Below are 21,845 nucleotides of genomic sequence, written 5' to 3' on the forward strand. Positions count from 1 at the left end.
CAGGTCAGTGAATATTTTATATTTTCAAGATTTTTACCTTATCTGGTTCTATAATAATAGTACTTGCACTTTAAATAATACCAGGAAGCTGCTGATTTTACTTGGCAACCTCAAGTCTCAAACACACAACCTTCCACAGGCACTTCTTTTAAGTTCACTGCCTACCTTTTTAGTGTTTCCACAGCATTCATATACATGAAGACATTCTGGAAAGCACAACGTAAGAAAAATGTAAAGAATGAGAACAAACTGGGTGATGATAACAGCTGCTGCTGCTTTCTACTGACAATCAATCAGAGATTCCAACACCCCGAGCCGAGAACTGAGTAACCCTCAGTTGGCATTCATCAGCTGCCCCACACACTGCTGATGGAGAGCTGAGAAAGGCTGTCACAAACCAGTAACATCTCTGTGTACTAAAGCAGTCAGCCATCTGTCATCACCCTACACACAGCCAGTAAACACCACACACTCTTCCTCATACCTTTTGTTCCACCTACAGTTACCCTTTGCAAGCCCTGCCGTGTCTGAGTGGGGATGTAAACTGACAGTGGATGAAGCGTTACATACCGAACTATGTTCGGTGTTAAAGACGTCGACCAAGCATTCAGAGTGAATAGAGCAATTCTGTGAACACAATATTCAGAAGTGATGTATGAAAAGCAACAACAAAGGAAGCTTCACATGCTGTCTTGTTGCTGGTAACAACCTTGACTCAACTACTCTGACAACTGCAGTGATGTCATCTAGTATGACAGAAGACTTCAGCCTCCAAAGCCCTGTCTGTTTACATACAAGATGAAATAACACACAATTTCTTTTTTCTCACTGTCCAGGACAACCAAGGTGATGATTTTATGACTTTATAAACTTCTGTCGCCTCAAAACGGCAACCCAACGGTAAAGAACAGAGGTGGTACACTTCATCAACCAGGAAACAAAACTCTGAACATAAATGTGCCTTTCATGTGGACAATGTCCTTCAGCATACAACCAGATTAGTCACAAAGTGAGGTAAGGCCAACAAAATCAAACAATTGCACCAAATACTGGCAACATTCCTGAAAATACAGTCACAGCCATTCTTTTTCACTTACCTGAAAAAGAAGCAGCTACTACTGGACTTGTTAAAAATGTTGTACAAATACAAGTACCATTTATCAACAAGTCCTATTAAAACACAGAGGAAGCAGGTTGACCTTAGCTTACCATTTCTGTAAACTTTTTCATATAACAATATCATCAGTAGGAGTGAAAAATAAGATAATTTACCCATCATATGAGACCTTTTTCCAAACCAAAGATCACCACGTGCTGATGACATTCATCATTATTTTATATAAATATATATGGATTCTTTATGTCTCTTACCTATCAGACAGCTTCTTAGCAAAGCCAAAGTCAGTAAGGCGGATATGTCCCTCACTGTCCAGCAGGATGTTCTCAGGCTTCAGGTCTCTGTAGACTATTTCTTTGGAGTGAAGGTACTCAATAGCACATACGATCTCAGAGGTGTAGAAGAGGCCTGTGGCATTGCTGAATCGCCCGCGACTGCGTAGGTAGCTGAAGAGCTCTCCACCTGGGACGTAGTCCATCAGCATGTAGAGGAAGCGATCATCATGGTGAGTCCAGAAGCTGTCAGAAAATGTCATGGCTGATTATGCAGTAAGGGGGTAAAGTGCTGTCTGATGAGAGGTGAAATCAGATTAGATCAGAGGCTTACATCCAACTGTGGAGGAGGAGATGGATAACATCTCTCAACTCTATGCAGTGTAAAATGGCCTAACCAAATGTTAACTCAAATCCTAAAAGAAAAAAAAAGAAAAACTCCTGAGAAAACTGAAATGTCTGATGCAGCCAAGTCATCTTAGCACCAGGTAACACAGAGCACCAAATCAATTTGTTCATAAGGACACAACCTGTCATCTGCAGTGAAAATGACTCATGTTCTGACTAGAGATGCAGCGACCTGATATTAATAACTATTGGTCCTGATACATGAAGAAAATCTAGATTGAGCTTTCTGACAATGTGCCCCATCCAGAGGGGCAAATCTATTCAATCTAATTCTATGCTTTGTACTCTGTATGACATCATGCTTTTGTTATTTATTTTATATTATATTTAGAATTCCTAACTGCACTTTTTGAACCATTTGAAAGAAAGTTTGTTACAGTTTATTTTTACGTTTGACCAAGGTAGACATTTTCAGTCAGTTTCTTTATTATTTATTTGATATTAGCTGTTATACTCCTAATTGCACTGACTGAACAAATTAAAGTTGGGTTGTTTCTACTTTGTTAGCTTGTGAAGCTACTGATTTATTTAAGTGTGATGTACTGGTGCAGAGTTAACAAATAAATGTGTAGTCATGTACACTTACATCTGACTTTAAAAAAATAAATCTTATCAAATGAAAGTATTGAATTGATGTCTGGTGCTATCTGTATCTGTATCATAAATGTAAAAAGTGGATTGGTGTATCAATAGTTATGATCGCAGCTGATTTTATATTAGTGTGAAAAAGTTTTAGAATTCTTCATTATGTGTCCCATCGGACTGTAATCCAGCTGCTGCTTCACAGTGATGTCAGTAACGCATTAGTGATGTTGTACCACTTTTTTCAGTTACAACTAATCTAACGTGTTGCTATTTCAAATCCAGTAGTCAGACTACAGTAACTTATTGCAGTCACTTTGCGTTACTTTTTATTTTGTAATTTAATTTTATTTCCTCTACGCGTCTTGGGGAGTGACCACCGTTTCTATGCAACAGTTATCAAGAGCTACAGAAACATAAACAATGGAGTGAAGAGGGAGATATTTTGTGCTGATAAAATAGGAACTATTTTGAGTTTTGCTCAAAATAGCCAAGTCCGATTATTCTAAGCAGCTTTGAGCTTGTTTTTTTTTCTTTTTCTAAAGTCGCTTGTAGATTTGATGAATTTCGGGTTGCAGTTTTTGGCCTTGCAAATAAGCCGACATAAAACCCAGAATTTGTCTGCCATCTAAAAAAACTGCTAACATGGAGACTACTATGAAAAGCGCAATAAACATGAAAACAGCCACAAATGAACATGTCCGTAAAGTTGTGCAACTAAATGCCATTATAATTATCAATATTAAAATAAGTGTGGGATGTGCTGTTGTGGCGCAGGGGTTAAGCACAACCCACATAAGGAGGCCTTAGTCCTCGACCCAGCCGTCGCAGATTCGATTCCCGGCCTGGTGACCTTTCCCCTTCTCTCATTACCCACTTTCCTGTCAATTAACTATCAAATAAAGGCCACTAGAGCCAAAAAACCTTTAAAAAAAAAAAATTTAAACAAGTGTCACAAATCTGTGGGACATCTGAGTTGTAGAGCGGCAGAAGGAACGCTGTGCTCCTCCTGCCGCTCAGCTCTTTATTTATAGTTCTGCCGACAGAACTATAAATAAATCCTATTTATAGTTCTCCAGACAATACACGCAAAAACACAAACAAATTACTAAAGTTTTGTTGTACTGTTGTAACCATTAAACATATATGTGTAGACACATTGTTGATGTTACTATTAGAAAATAGCTTGCAATTAAGTATTGGCAAAGATCAATGCAATTTTCACAGGTGGTGGAGCGTTGTTGTTAGCAACTGCTGAAAGTAACCAAAAAAGTTACTTTTAATGTAACTTAGTTACTTTCCAAATCTAATAATCAGTAATCCAAGTTACTTTTCTAGGAGTAATCAGTAATCCGACTAAAGTTACTTTTTCAAAATAACTTTAATCATTGCTGTTTGTTCATGAAGCAGTTGGCCTGAGATGTGATGTGCTGGGAGGGGACTCACAGCCTGATGAGAAACGGGTGGCTGATTTCTGTCAGCACCTCCTTCTCGTTGTGGACATGCTGCTCCTGCTTCAGCCGGATCACGTCAGAAATCTTCATCTGTTTTAGTGCAAAGAAGGCCTTGCTTTTCTTGTCTTTGACAAGGAAGACTCGACCAAAAGTCCCTGTTCCTGAGGTAGAAAGGGAGAGAAGATTACTACACTGGAACTTTATAAAATAGATTAGAAAAAAAAAGACTTTATTGCCCCCTAGGGGACTCAGAGATATGAGTGGATAGGAGCAGCTGCCAAAATAGACAATATACACACATGAAATACATATAAACAGCTAAAAAAAATTAACAACCTAGACTACATACACAGCAATTTAAAACAACAAAACACCAAGTTACACCTTCCATTTGATTCTAAATTTTGATGGAAGTGGGAACAAAGGAATATTTAAAATGGTTCTTCTCCGCTCTAGATCCAATATTGGATCTGGTAAAACAGTACAATAAAAATAAATATCTAAAAAGTGTGGAAGACAAAACATTGTTTTCAGTTCCTGATACTCTAATACTCCTAATGAAACCAACTGGCTCAGTAAATAAGAACTTATTGAGCGATTTGAGCTCAGTATAAATAGTTCTACAAAACAAGTAGAGCAAAGAGGGAAAACAGCAAACATGAGACCGAAGCTGAACCTTTTGGTCCTAAATGCCTAAGATTTCTTGGTGAAGTTGGAATTCCATATGAAAGACCTAATTTTACTGAATCTTGGTATATTTAGCTATAATTTCATACATTTTTCATCAAAAAGAAAAAGTAGTACTTAAAAATAACACAGTCAAATGTTTTTTTCACTTTACAAGCAGTAATAGAAAATGGATGGATAGATATAATCCTTTTAATTGTCACTTTTATCATTTTTGAAATAAATAATGCCCTGGTATTAAAACATTAAGTCTATATGATAGACTCAGATCTAGTACAAGGTGAATGTATCTAAACATTCGCCAGTGATTGTCTTAATGTTTAACACAGAAAGTAGTTGATGTGTGTTGTTCCTCTTTGTGATGTCATTGTGAAGACTAAAGAATCATCCATTATCTGCTGAAATGATAAGCAGCTTCTTTATGAATGCAGACACAATCTGCCTGCAGGGCACCATTTCACTGTAATCTCTGTCTATATTGCTTATAGACTGATGGCACCCTGCTCTTAGTGAACATCTCAGTAAAATAGCCTTACATTGTTTCGTACAGAGTGAGGACAATGATAGTATCACAGATGATGCTGACATCAAGTTTTGAACACCTATCATAGGAGAAAAAGAAGTAACACTAAATATGAGGATATAATTCCAAGCTCAGCCTTCACTAAAGCTAAATGTGCTCTGTAGGGTTGCTGTTGTTCTTATAATAAGAAATAACATTCATGTGTCAGTAGGGAAAGGGAAGACAATGGAAGATAGCATTTTCAGACAGCGGGAGCAAGCAGACTGAGTGGTGTCGGGTCACAGTGAAATGGTGAAGCAGAGAGAGTGGGCAGTAATGGCTGCACATTCAGCAGGCACAGAAACAAGTGTCCTCCCAAAGTACAATCACTACAATTTGTGCTGCCTCGCTAAGGCCTTTGCTTCTTGTTGTTTTCCTTCCAAAGATGGAGAGAGGCATCTGGCATTTCAATCCTGTGGAGCTGATAAGCACCAAGGGAAGCATTAGTGACCGACAACAACGTGTAACATAACAGCTACACTCAATCCCAAATATGCTGTCCATCTTCTTCTATACTAACAATCAACCTTTGTCTCAGGTCTACTGTTGCCACAGCAACAACATCAGCAGTCTAAAGCTGCAGTTAGGTGAACCCTTAATATGAGAGCTTTTAGGAATGAAAGGACATCTTTCTTCTTTGGCTGACATCTGTAGTAAGCATGATGCACAATTTCTATGGACATGTAGCTAGGTGAAAGAAACTCTACAGGTGGAATGATACCAAAGGAACCCAATACTAGAGATACTAGTAAAAGAGATATACTGGAGAGGAACTCTTCTCTCTAATGAAGCGCAGTAAAGTGTACTAGCTCACCCTACATACCCTTGTCATGCATAGCAACAAGCTAGTTCACATTGGAGAGTGTGTTTAACAAGGTCAACAATGTATTTGATCACAGAAAGGAAAATATGAAATATCTCCATCCTCTTTGTGAGGTCAGAAATCACACAGCCACTTCCTCGTCTAAAGGCCACTTCAGAGAGAAGATGCCTTAAGAGATATGAACCAGAGCAGTGGCCTCAAACTGCTTTCCTGAAGGGCCAGATTCCTCCAACTTTAGATGATTTCCTTGTCCAACCTGCTTTAGTTAAATGAGTGAAACTTCCTCAATAACATGCAGTCATGCTCTACACAGCTGAGCTAGTAATACTGAAGCCATGTGTGCTGAAGCAAAGAAATCTAAAAGTTCCAGGACACTGGCCCTTGAGAACTGGACTTTGAGATAGCTTCTTGTTGTTCAGCACAAACTAGCTTTCGGTATGCTAGGCTACCATGGTGACAAAATCTTAAAGTGACAAGTCCATAGAGTGACTTGTGCCTTGCCTCGAAACGGTATGAATAACTCTGGAAAATTGTTTATGTTCTGAGACATTTCAACATTTTAATTGGTTTCATTGGGACTTCATGTAATCCCCGACATAAAGAGTGCATATCGGTATGAGTCAATACTTTGGAGAACCACTTTTCATTGCAGTTACAGCTGCTAGTGTCTTTACAGTCTTTATTCAGTCAGATTGGATGAAGAACATTTGTGAAAATCTATTTTGAAATTTTGCCAAATATTCTCAGTTGGATTTAGGGTTATGGACCAGCCTTTGACCAGGCCACTCTAACACATGAAAATGCTATGATCATTGTATCTCTGGCTGTATGTTTAGGGCCGTTGTCTTGCTGAAAGATGAACCTCCACTTGGTCTCCAGTCTTCTACAACCTCCAATTGGATTCCTTCCAGGACTGTCCTGGATTTGGTTCCATCCATCTTCTCATCAACTCAGACTTTTCCTTGATGCTGCCACCACCACGATGTGCTCATTTTGCATGAAACTGTTGAGTTTCACTCTCCTCTGAGCAGAGCATCGTCTTTCACATGTTTCATGTTTTGTTGTCCACTTTGGTTTTCTTGTGTTTCCTCATAAAGATCAGATTTGTCTCCCACCTAAGTTGTGGATTTCTGTAGCTCCTCCAGGGTACCAGCTGGAATGATACTGATGGTATCCAGGAATACCATCAGTGTGTAAGTGATGTTATAGAAATCCAGTCATCCTAGCCTGAATAAATAAACACTGGCAGAGCATAAGCAATGTCTTGATTTCCATGAGAATTTACCAACAGTGTTCAAATAAAGAGCTTCATTCAGTTTTAGGCAGCAAATCCTCCTCATCACACAAAATACTTTGGATAATTATTTTTTAGAGGATCATAAGCACAGTGTGGATGTTGCTTGCTGTTGCTCACCTTCCTATTACGTACTAGGCTCAGGTTTTGTGGCCCAAGTAGTTTGATGCATACATATATGCAATGATCTCAGCCAGTTTTCCAGGCTGAGATCATAAATTACAATGTTAAATGTACCTGCAGAATATTACCATTTGTAGCCACACTAAAGGCTTGGGGGGATGCTGTGTCATTACTCAGTGGTATCATAACTCCATAGCCTTTTTATGATCTGTCGCATAAGAGTCAGAGTGCAGCTTCAGCTATTTTTCTTTGAGAATAAAGGTCATTGCATAACCAAAGACACATGAATTTTCAGGTTATTAATTGATTGTTTATGTAAGTCCCTGGAGAAATGTGACATATTTGGATTTAAAGTTTTATCAAAATTATTTCTGGACTTTTAATGCGACAACAATAAAAAAACAACTTGTAATTCATCAGACTATTTTTCCTTAATACACTTTAAATCTATATACCTTCCAAACCCTAATATTGCTTCAAATTTAAGAAAGTTTTCATAAACTAAGATTACTATTCCTTTAAACAATTTGGGAAACCCAGATGATGAGGTTTTGGTTTTGTAAGATGGATTCAGATAGAAGCTGATCTAATAACAGCTTGAGAGTTCAGAGTGATCATATCCAAAGAGATACCGTATGTCATGAAGCAACAGAGGCTGAAAGGCCAGTCAGAGAGGAAGACGCCAATACAGTGGCATAAACAGCCAAATTACAAATTGGCTGTTTATGGCAATCAATTTCTAATCTTTTTGTTCCAAAATTGGTAGAACTGTGTATTGTTTTTCTTTGTTGAAAAAAATCTGACCTTGTACCTTTCATGAAATCTTATCAAGTGTGATGTTCTATGTTTAAATTGTGCAACAGCAAACATAGAGTGAGTAACAGCTCAAATATTACCAGATAACTTTTACAGTTATGATAATGAGTCAGAAAAAGTTTTCACATGCCAAGTTCTTCCGGATTCTCTGGAAACCAAAGCTGTAATTATTGAACTGAGTCAAGCAATAAGCACTCACCAAAGGCAAGTCTGAACATGCTGTCAATCAATGAATACACAGTATCCTAGGCCTTCAACAACTACTTTCATTTTAAACCCAACAAATTCAGAGACTTTGTGGTCAAAATGGAGCGTTTTAATATTAGAAGATGGTTGAGTCTGTTGAGTGTGAGTAATTCTAGTGTCATCAGTGAATCAGTGTCAGTAATGTCCACCGGAGTCCTCAACATCTGCAGTCATGTATAATTTAAATGTTTCCCTGTTTCAACTAAGTTGAATCAAAATAATCCTGAAAGGCGAATGTCCAGAAATCAGTTTGTTACGTTAATATCAAAATGATGTCTAGTTTAGGGATTGATTACTTTTTCATTGGTTGTTTTGGATAACTTTTTTCCCCTAATAGATTCAATTATTGTTTTGTTTTTTTTCTTGAAATCTGTTTCCTTGTGTTTTTTTGCCTCGTATTAAAATGTACTTAATGATCCTGAAGTACTGAAAATTTTTTTAATAGGGCTGCAAAATGCCTGCGACAGACTGGCGACCTGTCCAGGGTGAACCCTGCCTCTCGCCCGGAAAGTAGCTGGAGAGGAACCAGCAACCCTCCCCTCCCAACCCGTCTACAGGACAAGGGTGAACAGAAAATGGATGGATGGATGGATGGATGGCTGCAAAATGCAGCAATATATAAATACTGGAACTGTAGAATTGGATTTATATGTGTGTATGACGATTTCCTACATCAGCTGTTTGCAGGTAAATACTGTTGAACTCAGAAGTTTACATACACCAAATAAAAAGTCATTTTTTCTCTCATTGTTTGAAGTTAAATCATGTTTTAGGTAAGGTAGATTTACCAAATTTATTTCTAATAGCAAAATGACACAAAGAGAGAAATAATATGTCAGAAATATCTTTAGAATATCTTCAAAATCAGAGCTTTAACTATATTTCCTCAGTATTGCAAAGCATTTACTTTGAATTGGGTCTGCCCTTTTGGATTTTCTTCTGCAGGCTTCTCACAATATTTTTGCTGAAATTTTGGCCCTTTCATTTTCACATTTCTTTTCCTGATGACTTCTGACTTTCTCCATTGTGTCAAACAAGAAGGCAGTGTCTTCCAGGTGTCACTTTAAAATACATCCACAATGTGTCTCTGATGTGTCGCAATAAACGATATATCAATTAATCGTACAATAAATTATAACTATCGACGTCACATTAATTATCGGCTTTATCGTCTCTTCCGCCCTTTTTTTCTTTCTGTTGATGACACTGAATGAAAAAAGGTTCAACTCCACTGCTCTCCACTGACCCACCCTTCCTCATTTCCTCAGTGTAATGTCCAGTTCACACTACACCATCTTAGAGCCGTCAGCTGATTGTCGGCCCATTTTCAAAACCTGAGAGATCACACATTAGCCGACAGAAATCCTAGGTATAACGGTTCCATCGGGTTCCATCAGGCCGAGTGGTGTCCAACAATGGGCACAAAATAATGACTACAAGTTCAGTTAACTCATTTTAATTAATTAAGCATTAATTAATGCTTTACTACAATCTACCTGCAATGCATGTGACTCTAGTGCAGGGGTGGACACTCCTGGTCCTGGAGGGCCGGTGCCCTGCAACGTTTAGCTGCATCTCTACTTCAACACACCTGAGTCAAATAATGAGGTCATTAGCAGGACTCTGGAGAACCTGACTGCACTTGGGAGGTGATTCAGCTGTTGGCTTCAGATGTGTTGAACCAGGGAGACATCCAAGTGTTGCAGGACACCGGCCCTCAAGGACCAGGAGTGCCTGCTCCAGTGTCAGCGTAACGTCCTGACTGTATGAAAATCATTATAACCTATTTATGTCACGTTAACGCATGAAATGTTTTAGAAACATTAATGTTGCTTGCACATATCATCTCCAATGTCCGCTGGACTTCGGGTTGCGCCGTGTCAGCTGTTTGGGATTCCCCTCTGTAATTTCCCCTCAGAAAGCACGAGGAGAATCCGCGCTATCTGATTGGCTACCTGTCACATTCAACAGGCTGCGTTAACACTCCCAGTCGAGGAGAACCCCTGATTTAGATCGGAGCGGCCACGACCATAACACACCACACACTACAGGATGATCACAAGCGACAATCTTAGAACAATCAAAGTTCTCAGATTGTCTTAAGGGGAAAATGTATGTGTGAACTAACGTGTAGTGTGAACTATTGCATCAGGTAGTCGATGTTCCATCTTCTCTATTTATATCTAATGATTACTGAAGGGCAATATAGTACACAGACTTCATAATCTGCACTCTTTTAGTTGAATCCAGTATTTATTTACACTTTTTTTATTCAAATACATTTTTGTTAATGGAGACTGAGAATCCATTTTGTTTTTGGTTGTTTTGTTTATTTTATCAGTTCCAGTGTTAAGTGTTCTTTTGAAAATAAAGTGTATCTATCTTTGGCAGGAAATTGCATGCATTATTCTGTCATTTCCATTAAATCAGTGTACAAAAGTCTTCAAACAATATTATTGTCTATCGCAATAGTTTTTGAGACAATTGGTCGCTCAGAAAAATTTGTTATCGTGACAGGCCTAGTCAGAAGTTATTGTTTAATAGCTGTAAGAGATATTAAACAATAGGTTTCCCTCAGTGTTTAAAGAGACAATCATTCATTTTGTAAACTTCTGATGTTGAAGACAAAAAATAAATCTGACATATTCTTTCTTCCATTATTGTGGTGATTAGAAAATAGAAATAATTTTGGTACTACACTTCAGGTAGTGAGAAAGAAAGCCATTTGTGTCTTTTATTCTGTGTATGTAAACTACTGCTTTCAACGGAAATTTTTATTTTAACCTTTAAACCAGAATTTCTAATGTGAAATTTGCATTTTTTTTGAAGGGCAATTTCAGAGAATTTTATTGATGGTTTCAGTTGTTTTTATTTCTTGTTTTTGGTTGGATTTTAAATGTTTTCTAGTTCGATGTGGAATATTCCGTACAAAATTAAAGTTTATCCGTCCTTCAAAGAGAAACTACTACATCAGACATACTGCAGCTTAGGCTGTAGAAAGAAGAAAGTTTTGATATAAACCTTTCCACAACAAAACTCTACCATCTGTCCCTCTGCTGTCTCAGAAAGCCTACTGTGGGTCCACAGCAGCATTTTAGACAACAGATCTGAGGATGTATTATACAGATTACTCCCAAACAACCTCTGCCAGCTTCAAGGTTTATCCAGACAAATGTACTAAAAGGAAAACAAGAAAAACACAAAGTAGGTCAGATGGAACCAGGCGACATTGATAAAGGGCAGATATAAGACAAGGACGCTTCTCACGTCAGATGGATAATATATCAAGGATGAAGTGTTATCAACAAATCTACTTAGATATGGCTTGCAGGATGATTATTTTGATTATGATGTTTCATGTTCAGTAAATACTGAAAACTGTTTCTGCATTTAGAAAGCTGTTTTAACTCAATCTGTGTCATAAGAACCAAATTGTGAATAAATGTGCACCATAAACATGATATGCACACTAGATTTTAAATGTAAATGCATTTAAACTTCTTCCTGTTCCAGTCTGTTAATTATGTCTCAAAAGCAGCATTTAAAGGTCAGATTAGTCCAATTTACAGACCCGCTCCAACTTCAAAGGTTAAATCCCACTATGTAGTTTGAAATATAGAACTTCTGACTTGAACAGCCAAAGTTTTATTGTACAAAGGTCACCAGTTTCTGCAGGTTTTATTCAAAGTGTATCTTGTACTTCCTATTCCTGAGAGGTAAAACATGAACATGAATCCAGATTACCGAAACAAACCCCCTGAAAGTTACATAAACTGTTTAAAAATGCTATTTTTTTTTTTGACACTAAATCAGACTAAAATGCAGAAACTAGCAGAAAGACCACCTGAAATGTCCTGGTATGTGAACGTTCATCTATCCAGTTATCTGCAGCTATTAACAGCATGGGAATGACCACTCGCTATAGATGCAAATCTTTCAATTTGGATCTGGGTAAGCAAATAAAATTATTTTATAAAGTTCCTTACTGTGTCAAATTGCATTGGTTTATATTTAAGCAAAAACAGGTTTAAGTTCTGCAACTTAAATTACCAGTATTAGAGCTCTGTGCTTGGATGACTGGCCCTTTCTTAAACAAAACAAATATCAAATACTTATTCCAATTCTAAATGTACAAAAATATAAGCAGACTAAAATAGATTTTTGAGCATTTTGACATCAAAATGGCTAAAGGTCAAATTTCATGCATTGGGAGAAAGGTTATGCGTCTTTGGGCACAAATAGAGGGCAGGTGTAACACTAGCAAAACATTTAGTGAAAGTTTCATGGCAATATCTTTAAAAAAAATGCACATTTTTCAATTTATTTCTACCAGAATTACGAGTCAAAATTTCTCGTTTGAATACACTTTTCCTCCAATTTAGCCATTTCAATGTTGTAACTTTATGATTTCCTAACCTACATATATGATGTTGATATCATCTAACTGGAATTTTACTCTTTCAAATAAAATAACCAAGTCTTCTCCTGAGTGGGATATCCGTGCCCTCCCTCCCCTGATGTGTCTACATGTAAACTTACCCACAGTGGCCATGGTCTCCAGCTCCTCCAGGCTGTATATCCGACTGTTCGCTGCTGCTTCTGCGGGACAGCCCGCGCTGCTCTTCCCATCCCTCAGGGAGCTGTCCCCGCTGGATGCAGCTTTAGCTCTCAGGGTTGCCATTTGTTAGACTAGCTCGTCTATTTGTATGAAGGAAGGATAGTGAACGAGACGCATCCAGCGTGGATATAACGCATCTCTAGAAGGAAAGAGGTCCCACTCCGTGCTGATATGCTCGGCTCTATTGGGATAGCTTTGTCCCTATGGAAGCAGCAAGTCCAAATAGTGCAGTTCAGGCAGACAAACAGAGCATGATAATGAAGTAAGACAAAGAAGCCGGCTGGCCGGACACAGGTGTAGCGGCATGAAGCTAACACATCAGGAAGACTAGAAGGCCCGCAGCTCAGCGGGAGGCTGTGAAAGCGGTAGGATAAAGCTTTTAACCGGTATGAAATCACAAGCTTCACTCATTTAACTTCCCTCATTTCCTCCATTATTTTTTCGACTACAACAGACCTCACCCTGCGCCTCTCCCTTTTGTCCACGTCAACTTTAGTGAACAGCCGCTGCTTAACTTCCGGTCAACACTGCCAAAATAATATTAATATTTGCATTTTGACGTTATAAATCGCAGTCAACAACTTATTTACGGTACTTTCTTATAAAATCAGTAGTTTTTACGAAAATTTGAACTCAAATTATTACAGCTGAAAGTCTTGGATCAATTGCCTAAAAACAAAATAAAAAAACGGCCGACATTAAACTGGTAAACGTCCTGTGTTTTCTGTCATTGTTTAAATAGCTTTACACATAGCACAAAAAACTCCAAATGTTGACAAAAAAGTAGCCAATAATGAGCAAGATGTCTCTGACTACTGGCCAATCAGATGTTAGGAGGGGCTAAGCAACAACAGGCAGGTTTAGTGTCATGCTCAAAAAATCTGATTTCTGTATTTTTTGCTATGTATTCCAATACGTCCTGTCAACCTTTATTGGCTCAACTACACAATTGTACCTGATCTGTGTGTTTAGCGAGGATCTCGCCGCCTTTGTAGATCATACAAAATGAGAAACTATACAAAAGACATATTGTCATTCAGTTGTACATTTAAAATGTACACAATGAGCGACATTTCGTTGCAAGGCTCCAATAATAATAATAAACCCTCTCTATCTATCTATCTATCTATCTATCTATCTATCTATCTATCTATCTATCTATCTATCTATCTATCTATCTATCTATCTATCTATCTATCTATCTATCTATCTATCTATCTATCTATCTATCTATCTATCTATCTATCTATCTATCTATCTATCTATCTATCTATCTATCTATCTATCTATCTATCTATCTATCTATCAGTACAATGAGAAAAATAAGTAAATGTAACAACTTTAGAAAATGTGCTTTATTTTTTTATTATTATAATATTTGAAATTTCACCAAATCCTGACTAACAATGAAGAATCTTATTTCTTTGTCATATTTTAGGAATTTTATTATTTTACTTATTTAGATAAGCACTATTACCTGTACTGTCACTTTAAGACAGCATCTTACGGCATCAGTACTGTACTACCTTCAGTTGGCTCTAGGCTGCCTGAGAAGAGGTAGGAAATTCTCTTTGCTTTTGGTTATGCTAGAGTTTTATGAAGTATATAAAATAATTGTAAATACATGCAGCTGTGATTTGTTTTAATACATACAAAGGAGTATTCTTTTTGACAAGTTAAGAAAATGTTTTCTTAAATGTTAGAGAAGATATTGTTATTATTAGTCACAGGGTTTCTCCATGTGCTTGTCTGCTAGGGGAATTCCGACTCCTGTGAATGGAAGAGCTGCATGTTAAAGGGCATTTTTATTTCTATTTGTGCAGGCCTCTGCAATAAAGAACAACCAGCAACTCCTATGGTCTGACTCCCTTCTTCATCTGAACACAACGCAGAACACATCAAGGTTAACCGACTGTATAAGACTAGGTTATCGGTGAAGAACACTAGTAGTATACACCGGTTACATAAACATAGTCATTTTCACACTAGATTTTCCTGACGTGACGTTCCCAAGCTATAGAGGATCTAGTATTCGAGAATTTACAAGTGGGGCTATCTTTTCAGCAGCCAACTGAGTTAGCTAAAAGATATCAAGATGTTATCGGCAATATATGGAGTGCTAAATTTTTGTTTGTGTGGCACATTTTCCTAAGTATATTTTTAGTTATTGTGTGAATCAACTTGGAAACAGAAATGTTAATTATTTGAGAATGCTAATTATAAATTTACTTTAACCGTTTCTACATTTTTTTAAAGAATTATTTCTCCTTTCTTTTACTCGGTACCATTGGAGGGTGATGTGACTCTAATGGGGACAGCTACGTCAGCTTTTAATGAATTACTGACCTGAAACAAGCTCAGGTATCTTGCTGAAAAGTAATTTAAGTTATTGTCTTATTTCAAATATACAAATGTATTTGCAAAAGAAACAAGACCAAGAGAGTTGGGAAGATTTAATCTTTTTGCAGTTTTCAAACTTGACCAGGGTGCTTGTGAGAGACTCTTGAAAGCCACATTTAGCACTTTTAACCATGGGAAATCAGCTTTTATTTGTTCTCTTTGTATTCAGGCTGTCTGGGAACCTCAGTGGTTTGTTGTATGCAGCACAAGATTAATATGATTGTATCTGGATAGATTTATAGTCATATAGATCATGTTATATGTCCTTACAGGAAGAAGGTCTTTGCTTAAAACCAATAATGTTCTTTCAGCATAGAATTGACATTGACACAGTATGCTTTGATACTCTTTGGATACTTCAGGTTCCTCTCACGGACCTAAAAGCATGCATATCAATTAAAAATAATTTCACTTTATTTATGCAGCTCCAATCCACAATAAATTATATTTAAAGTCAGTTTACAAACAAAGAAAAGCATTTCAGTTAAAATTTACAGACAGATTAAAGTCAAGTTAAGATGTTGCTGGGTTATCTTTGAAGTGTACATGGTGGTCTCCAGAGTGAATTTTCTGGGAAAATTTTCCCCAAGCTCAGACTCTGTAACTTCAGGAAAAATTGCAAAATAATGTTGAAGTGAGTCATAGACTAAAAAATAGAAAATTAAATGTTCTTGTCTACATTTCATTTTCTAGGAAACTTGCTGCAAACTTGAATTTATATAAAAAAAATCAGATTTGTGTAACTTCCACTAACTGTGCTGTAGGCTGTCACAATGAGAAAGTTGATACCAGAACAGAGGACAGCTCCTCCATAAGGTTTCAAATACTCAGTCCAAAATTAGCTGTCCTCATGGTTCAGTTCACTTCCAACAAGGAGGAGAAGTTCCAAAGAACAGACTGAGGAGTATGGAGGTGAATCTTTGGTATTAGTGTAAAAGAATCTTAATAGGTAAAAGTCAGATCTACACATCAATGAATGGCTGGTATAAAGAAGGAGTATATTTTCTTTTCAATGCAAAATGCTATAAAAAATGTATGTACCTTTTACAGGTCTCGGATTTTTGTCGCAGTTGAATTTTTCGGATCATCAAGTAAATGTTAATATAAGCCAAAGAAACTCCCAGCTATCACATAAAAATAAGTTTTCTTTATTGCAATAAGACAATCCTAATGATACCTTACTATATTTCAAAACCAAATATGTTTTTTGGTTATGATCACTGTTTTGTTGGTACTACCATCTACCAAAACTGCCATCCTCACAAGAAAGAAAACTGGTTGAAGTGAACAAGAATCACTGAGGCTCAGGATCACCAGTTACTAGAACATGGAGGAAGAGCTGGATCACTGGCTGCACAAAGAAGCCAGTTTAATGAAGCCTGGACTGAAAGGTTTCATACCCATAAAGAAACCCCTGCTTTAACACTTGAATTTCAGCTGCCATTAAAGTGTCTGAAAGAAAAAATATCTAATTTTATAAGTCAACAAAAGTGCTTCTTTCATTCTGACCACAGCCCCCACCCCACTTTGCTTATCCTGACACTTGGCCAGGCCCCTCAGTGTGTCTTGGCTCCACCCGTTGCTGGACTTCTTGAAAATTTATTTACCCTAAGAATTGTTTTAAAGATTTTTCTTCTTTATTATTAAAGTCATTTGCACCAAACCTGCTGCCTCCAGTTTTCTGCACTTGGATCCTATATCAAACCCTTACTGCCAGTGGTAAAACCATCAGCTATGTTTCCACTGATATAATTGCACAAATTGGAATTACAAAAATAAATTTGGCTTTCTTTTGCAAAAGCAATTTTGCAAAGGAAAACATGTTTTTCTAAACAAAGTTTTTGCACAAAGATGAGGTAACTCTTTGTATCAAAATTAGAGTACTTCTCGAAACTTCAATGTAAATACATTTTTCACATCACACAAGTCATGTGAACAATCACCGGATATTAATACTGATGGAAAAGATGAAGAAGACGACAGGAAGTGGTAGGAGGATGATGGGGTGGAATTCTTTATAATGACTAACTGTGTGATTTTAATTGTAGTTCTTATTTAATTGAGACACCAACATTGCAAAATTGTGTACCGTACTTTTTTTTTTAATTAGTGGAAAATCAAAATGTCTCACACATATTTGTAATGGAAATCAAGCTATTGTGATTTCTTTACATATGTAGACAAATACCTTCAAACTTTCAACTTCACCTCCTTGTAAACAGATCATTTCTTAGAAAACAAGCCACTTGTTTTTTGGTTAATAGTGTTGGACTGGTTAAATTAACCCCACTACTTATTACTTATTACATTTTCACTTCCACTTATCTCAGCAAACAGATCTTTTCTCTTCTCTTATTTTCTCTTATTAACTTATTAACATTTCTCTCTCTTTTTCTCATCAATCAAATTTTGCTTGTATAGCACATTTCAGCAGCAAGACATTTCAAAGTGCTTTACATCAAATCAAACACAAAAACACAATGCAACATAAAATCAATAATCAAAACACAACATCAAGTCAGATTCCTTCAAAAATTCTGTAATTGATTACGTTTCTAATACAACTCTAAACAAGTGGGTTCTTAGTTGAGAGTTAAAGGAAGTCAGTGTTTCAGCTTTTTTACAGTTTTCTGGAAGTTTGTTCCAGATTTTTGGTGCATAGATGCTGAATGCTGCTTCTCCTCGTTTGGTTCTGGTTCTGGGGATGCAGAGCAGAACCAGAACCAGAAGACCTGAGAGGTCTGGAAGGTTGATACAACAGCAGCAGATCTTTAATGTATTGTGGTGCTAAACCATTCAGTGATTTATAAACTAACAACAGTATTTTAAAGTCTATTCTTTGAACTACAGGTAGCCAGTGGAGAGACTTTAAAACTGGTGTTATGTGCTCTATCTTCCTGGTTTTAGTGAGAACTCCAGCAGCAGCATTCTGGATCAGCTGCAGCTGTTTGATTGATTTGTTGGACAGACCTGTGAAGACGCTGTTACAATAATCAATACGACTGAAGATAAACGCATGGATGAGTTTCTGTTATTACATGTTATTGTTTACAAATGTAAATTTTGCTGGAGGGTAAAAAGACGATTGTTTTACTTGCCATCCATTGCCATGCTGCTGCAGTTAAACAATTCCCTTAACAAAATGAAACTTGAAGCTATAGATGTTTACACCAAATGTTAACATCAAAAAACATGAAACATTCAGTTTGTTACAGTGTTATGTTTTCAGGTTTGATATTTACTTTGTGATCTGCAGTGGTTAATTAGCTAATTTAACACCTGCTGTATTGATGATCTGTTAGTGTGAGATGTGTTTTGTTTTTTTACTTAAACTAAACAATAAATCTACATGTTAAATTTGGCAAAGTAAAGCTAGCATAATTGATCTACTTCACCTTTCCTCAGTTTTTTTAATTAAAACTTTTCCTGACCTTGTTATTTAGTTGTCATAGTGTTGAAAATTAGTAGCAAAGCACAGAGTCCATCTTTCTTTTATAGATCACATGTAAATTTAAGATTTAGTGTGTTATGATGTCAACTTGACAGCTAAAACCAAAGGCAGTCATCGGTGAGCAGTTTTCCCCTCCAGCAGGGAGATGGGGACGTCACTTTGCAATGTGTCTATAGTCAGGCTTTTTCACTTTTTCAGTAAATCCTTCACAAAGTGCAGATTTGATGGCATACTGGCAAACAAGCCTGTAGAGGTTAATGCTAACCCAGTTTAAATAAATGGCAGCCAATGAAATAGATCAAATTGGTGATTCTTTCACATTGGAAAGTTGTGCAGTTTAGACAAATGTCAAGTTAATAAAGAGTGGCATCCAGGATGAAAATGCTGCTTGGACAGCCCACTCATGGTATTTACCACAGCTGTTTAGTGTGGGTGTTTGCCAAATGCCCCAGCTGTGCCTGTGTGCTCTGGTGTGTAGGATTTAATCATTTAACTGGTACCACAATTAAAATCTCAGCGAGTTCTGGACCAGGAAGTAAATCTGCAACATCGGTCATGTAGAGCATGAATGATTATATGAGGGGGAGATTTCAGTGTGTGCCATCACTATAATATGTTTCATAAATGCTTCTCCCTTCTGCTAAAGTCAGTTACGGTGTAATATGGTCACCCAACTGTGTAATTTGCCTTTGCAGACTGTGCTGCCTTCACCCTGGTGCTTCAATGGTAACAATCTTATTGGGATTTTAATGGACGGTTAGTATTGATAGGGATGTGGCATTATGTCTACTTCTACTGAATCTTACTTAGGAGTATGAGGGGTAAATGTGAACCCAAATCATTTTTATTGCTTTTCCCATTACCTTATGCAAGTCACTGCATGGCTTGGTTTTGTGAAAGGTGAGTGGGTTTGCACTGAACACCTCATAATCAATGCAATGTTACATTTTACACACAGCTCTGAATGAAGAAAGCCCCAGGGTTTTTATTCACAGCAGTTCTCAATGCTGTAAAAATGTTTGGGGAACTTTATTTCTTTACTGTTTAAAGATGTGGAGGTGAACAAGTAATTCCTCCCTAAACACAAATAGTTGTTCCTTCCAGATCAGAGAATGTTTTCCCTAAAGTTTTGGGGTCCAACAAGATGTATTTACACCTGCCACATTCGGTCCACTTTAAATGGACCAGAATTTGTTACCCCATTGGTCCAGACCTTTTGTGTAAGTGGGTTTTACGAATCCTGGTGCGAATCAACAGCCGGACCCAGACCCACTTTTTGAGCTGGTCTTGGTCTGCTTCCAAACAGACTCTGGTGCCGTTTGATCCTGGTCTGAAAATAGACCAGATTCAACGACAATCAACTTCTTGAACTTCACCTTTCACTCAGCAACGGCAAGCAAAAGTGTGGCAGTTGTTTGTTTTTTCCTTTTCTAAACAGCTTTGTCTACCTCAGGTGGGATGGAAAGCTTCTATAAGTCATAAAGATTCTCAGTTGGATTTAAATCTGTACTTTGTTAAGGCCATTCAAACCAATAAATATACTTTGATCTACATCTTCTGTTGTAGTTGTGGAAGGATGCTTACAGCTGTCCAGCCTGGTCCACTATCACCTGACTGATCCAAATTTTTTCTCTCCTGCCTTCTCCCAGTTTGCTTTCCATCCCATACATTCTTCTCTCCAATAATTGTTAACTGTCTGTGTGCCACTTTTGCTCCAGTCTCATTACTCCTGTCATGACTTTTGGTGGTATTTTTTGTCTCATTTTCTTTTTCTTTCCTGTAGTTCCTAAATGGGAGATTTGGGACTGCTGTGGCTCCAGCCATGTTTTACAGAGTGTTGCAAAATAAACAAATAACCGAAACAAACTAAGAACAGAAAAAACTACAGTCAGTATGTTTATTTGAGTTAAAGCAGACCATTCAGGACAGTTGGACAGACAAAAACAGCAAGACAAGAAAATTAAGAATGAGTCCAGTGAGATACATTACTTATTGACAAGCTGATTGATATAAAAATTTAAATTCATAATTGCACTTTTTTTCCTCACTGTCAGAAGTTAAGTCAGACCAAACTTTTCTTGTTCTAGGACAGAGTTACCAAAACTATGTTTGCTAAATGTCACAATACTGAGAGAAACAACTCAGAGATTTAATTATTAATATCTTCAGATCAATAGTTTACATTGATTAACAATAAAAGGAAGACCAGATGATGATGTCATGGCTTTGGGAAGTTATGACAGGTCATGGTGGAAGTCTCGCTGTGATCTTTAAAAGTCAAATCCATTTGTCGTCTGATGCACATTTGCTACTTTTTAATGCCTGATCAGGAAATTTGGTTGAAAATGTACTTTACTGTATTCTCTTTTGAGTCTCTTGTCCTGTCTCATACATTTCAGGTATATAAATAATATCTGGAGACAATCTCCTAATTGCACATTTGTTAAATCAGAGCTGTGCAAAAATGGTGTCATGACAAAAATCACTGCTTATTCCAAAAAACACCATGGCCCATCTACAGTTCCATTAACAATATAAATGTGAAAATTGGAAATACAAGAATAAATCAGCTTAACGAAAAAATGCCAATTTCTATAAAACATTTTTGATAAAATGTCTTTGCATGAGGAAGAGGTAGTTTTTCAGCTGTATAGAAATTGGTGTATTTCACAAAGCTGCAATGGAAACAATGTTTTTGCATCACAAGTCTTGTGATCAACAACCAGCTGGTCCTATGGGGGAAAAGACAAATACGGCCTGCAAGAAGTAGAGGGAGGATGACGGCATGGCATAATTTTTTTAAGACATTGCATGAAAAAGCTTATTCACGTGTGATTTTTATTCCGTTTCTTATATAATGGAAACACCACAATTATGAAATGTAGTTTTTTCTACATTAGCATTGTGTTGACAAACCTTTGTGCATGTTTGCAATGGAAACACAGCTGGTAACATGTTGATGATCTCCAAGACTTTTAGAAAAGCCTTCTGT

General features: G+C 37.1%; 1 protein-coding gene across 2 annotated transcripts in view; it reads right to left on the reverse strand.

The window, feature by feature from the left end:
• Nucleotides 1-13,723, reverse strand: part of prkx (protein kinase X-linked) — a 33,175-nt gene extending 19,452 nt beyond the window's left edge. For both annotated transcript variants that reach the window (XR_006369892.1, XM_044109320.1), the window contains exons 1-3: nucleotides 12,924-13,723; nucleotides 3,826-3,994; nucleotides 1,372-1,635 (exon numbers count right to left, since the gene is read on the reverse strand). Coding sequence is in view for 1 of the 2 variants with exons in the window: in XM_044109320.1 (XP_043965255.1) it covers nucleotides 1,372-1,635; nucleotides 3,826-3,994; nucleotides 12,924-13,065 (575 nt within the window). In the remaining variant the exon portion in view is untranslated. The remainder of the gene's footprint in view (nucleotides 1-1,371; nucleotides 1,636-3,825; nucleotides 3,995-12,923) is intronic.
• Between the last annotated feature and the right edge of the window lie 8,122 nt (nucleotides 13,724-21,845).

Source organism: Gambusia affinis, linkage group LG24 (assembly GCF_019740435.1).
Source record: "Gambusia affinis linkage group LG24, SWU_Gaff_1.0, whole genome shotgun sequence".
Lineage (NCBI taxonomy): Eukaryota > Metazoa > Chordata > Actinopteri > Cyprinodontiformes > Poeciliidae > Gambusia > Gambusia affinis.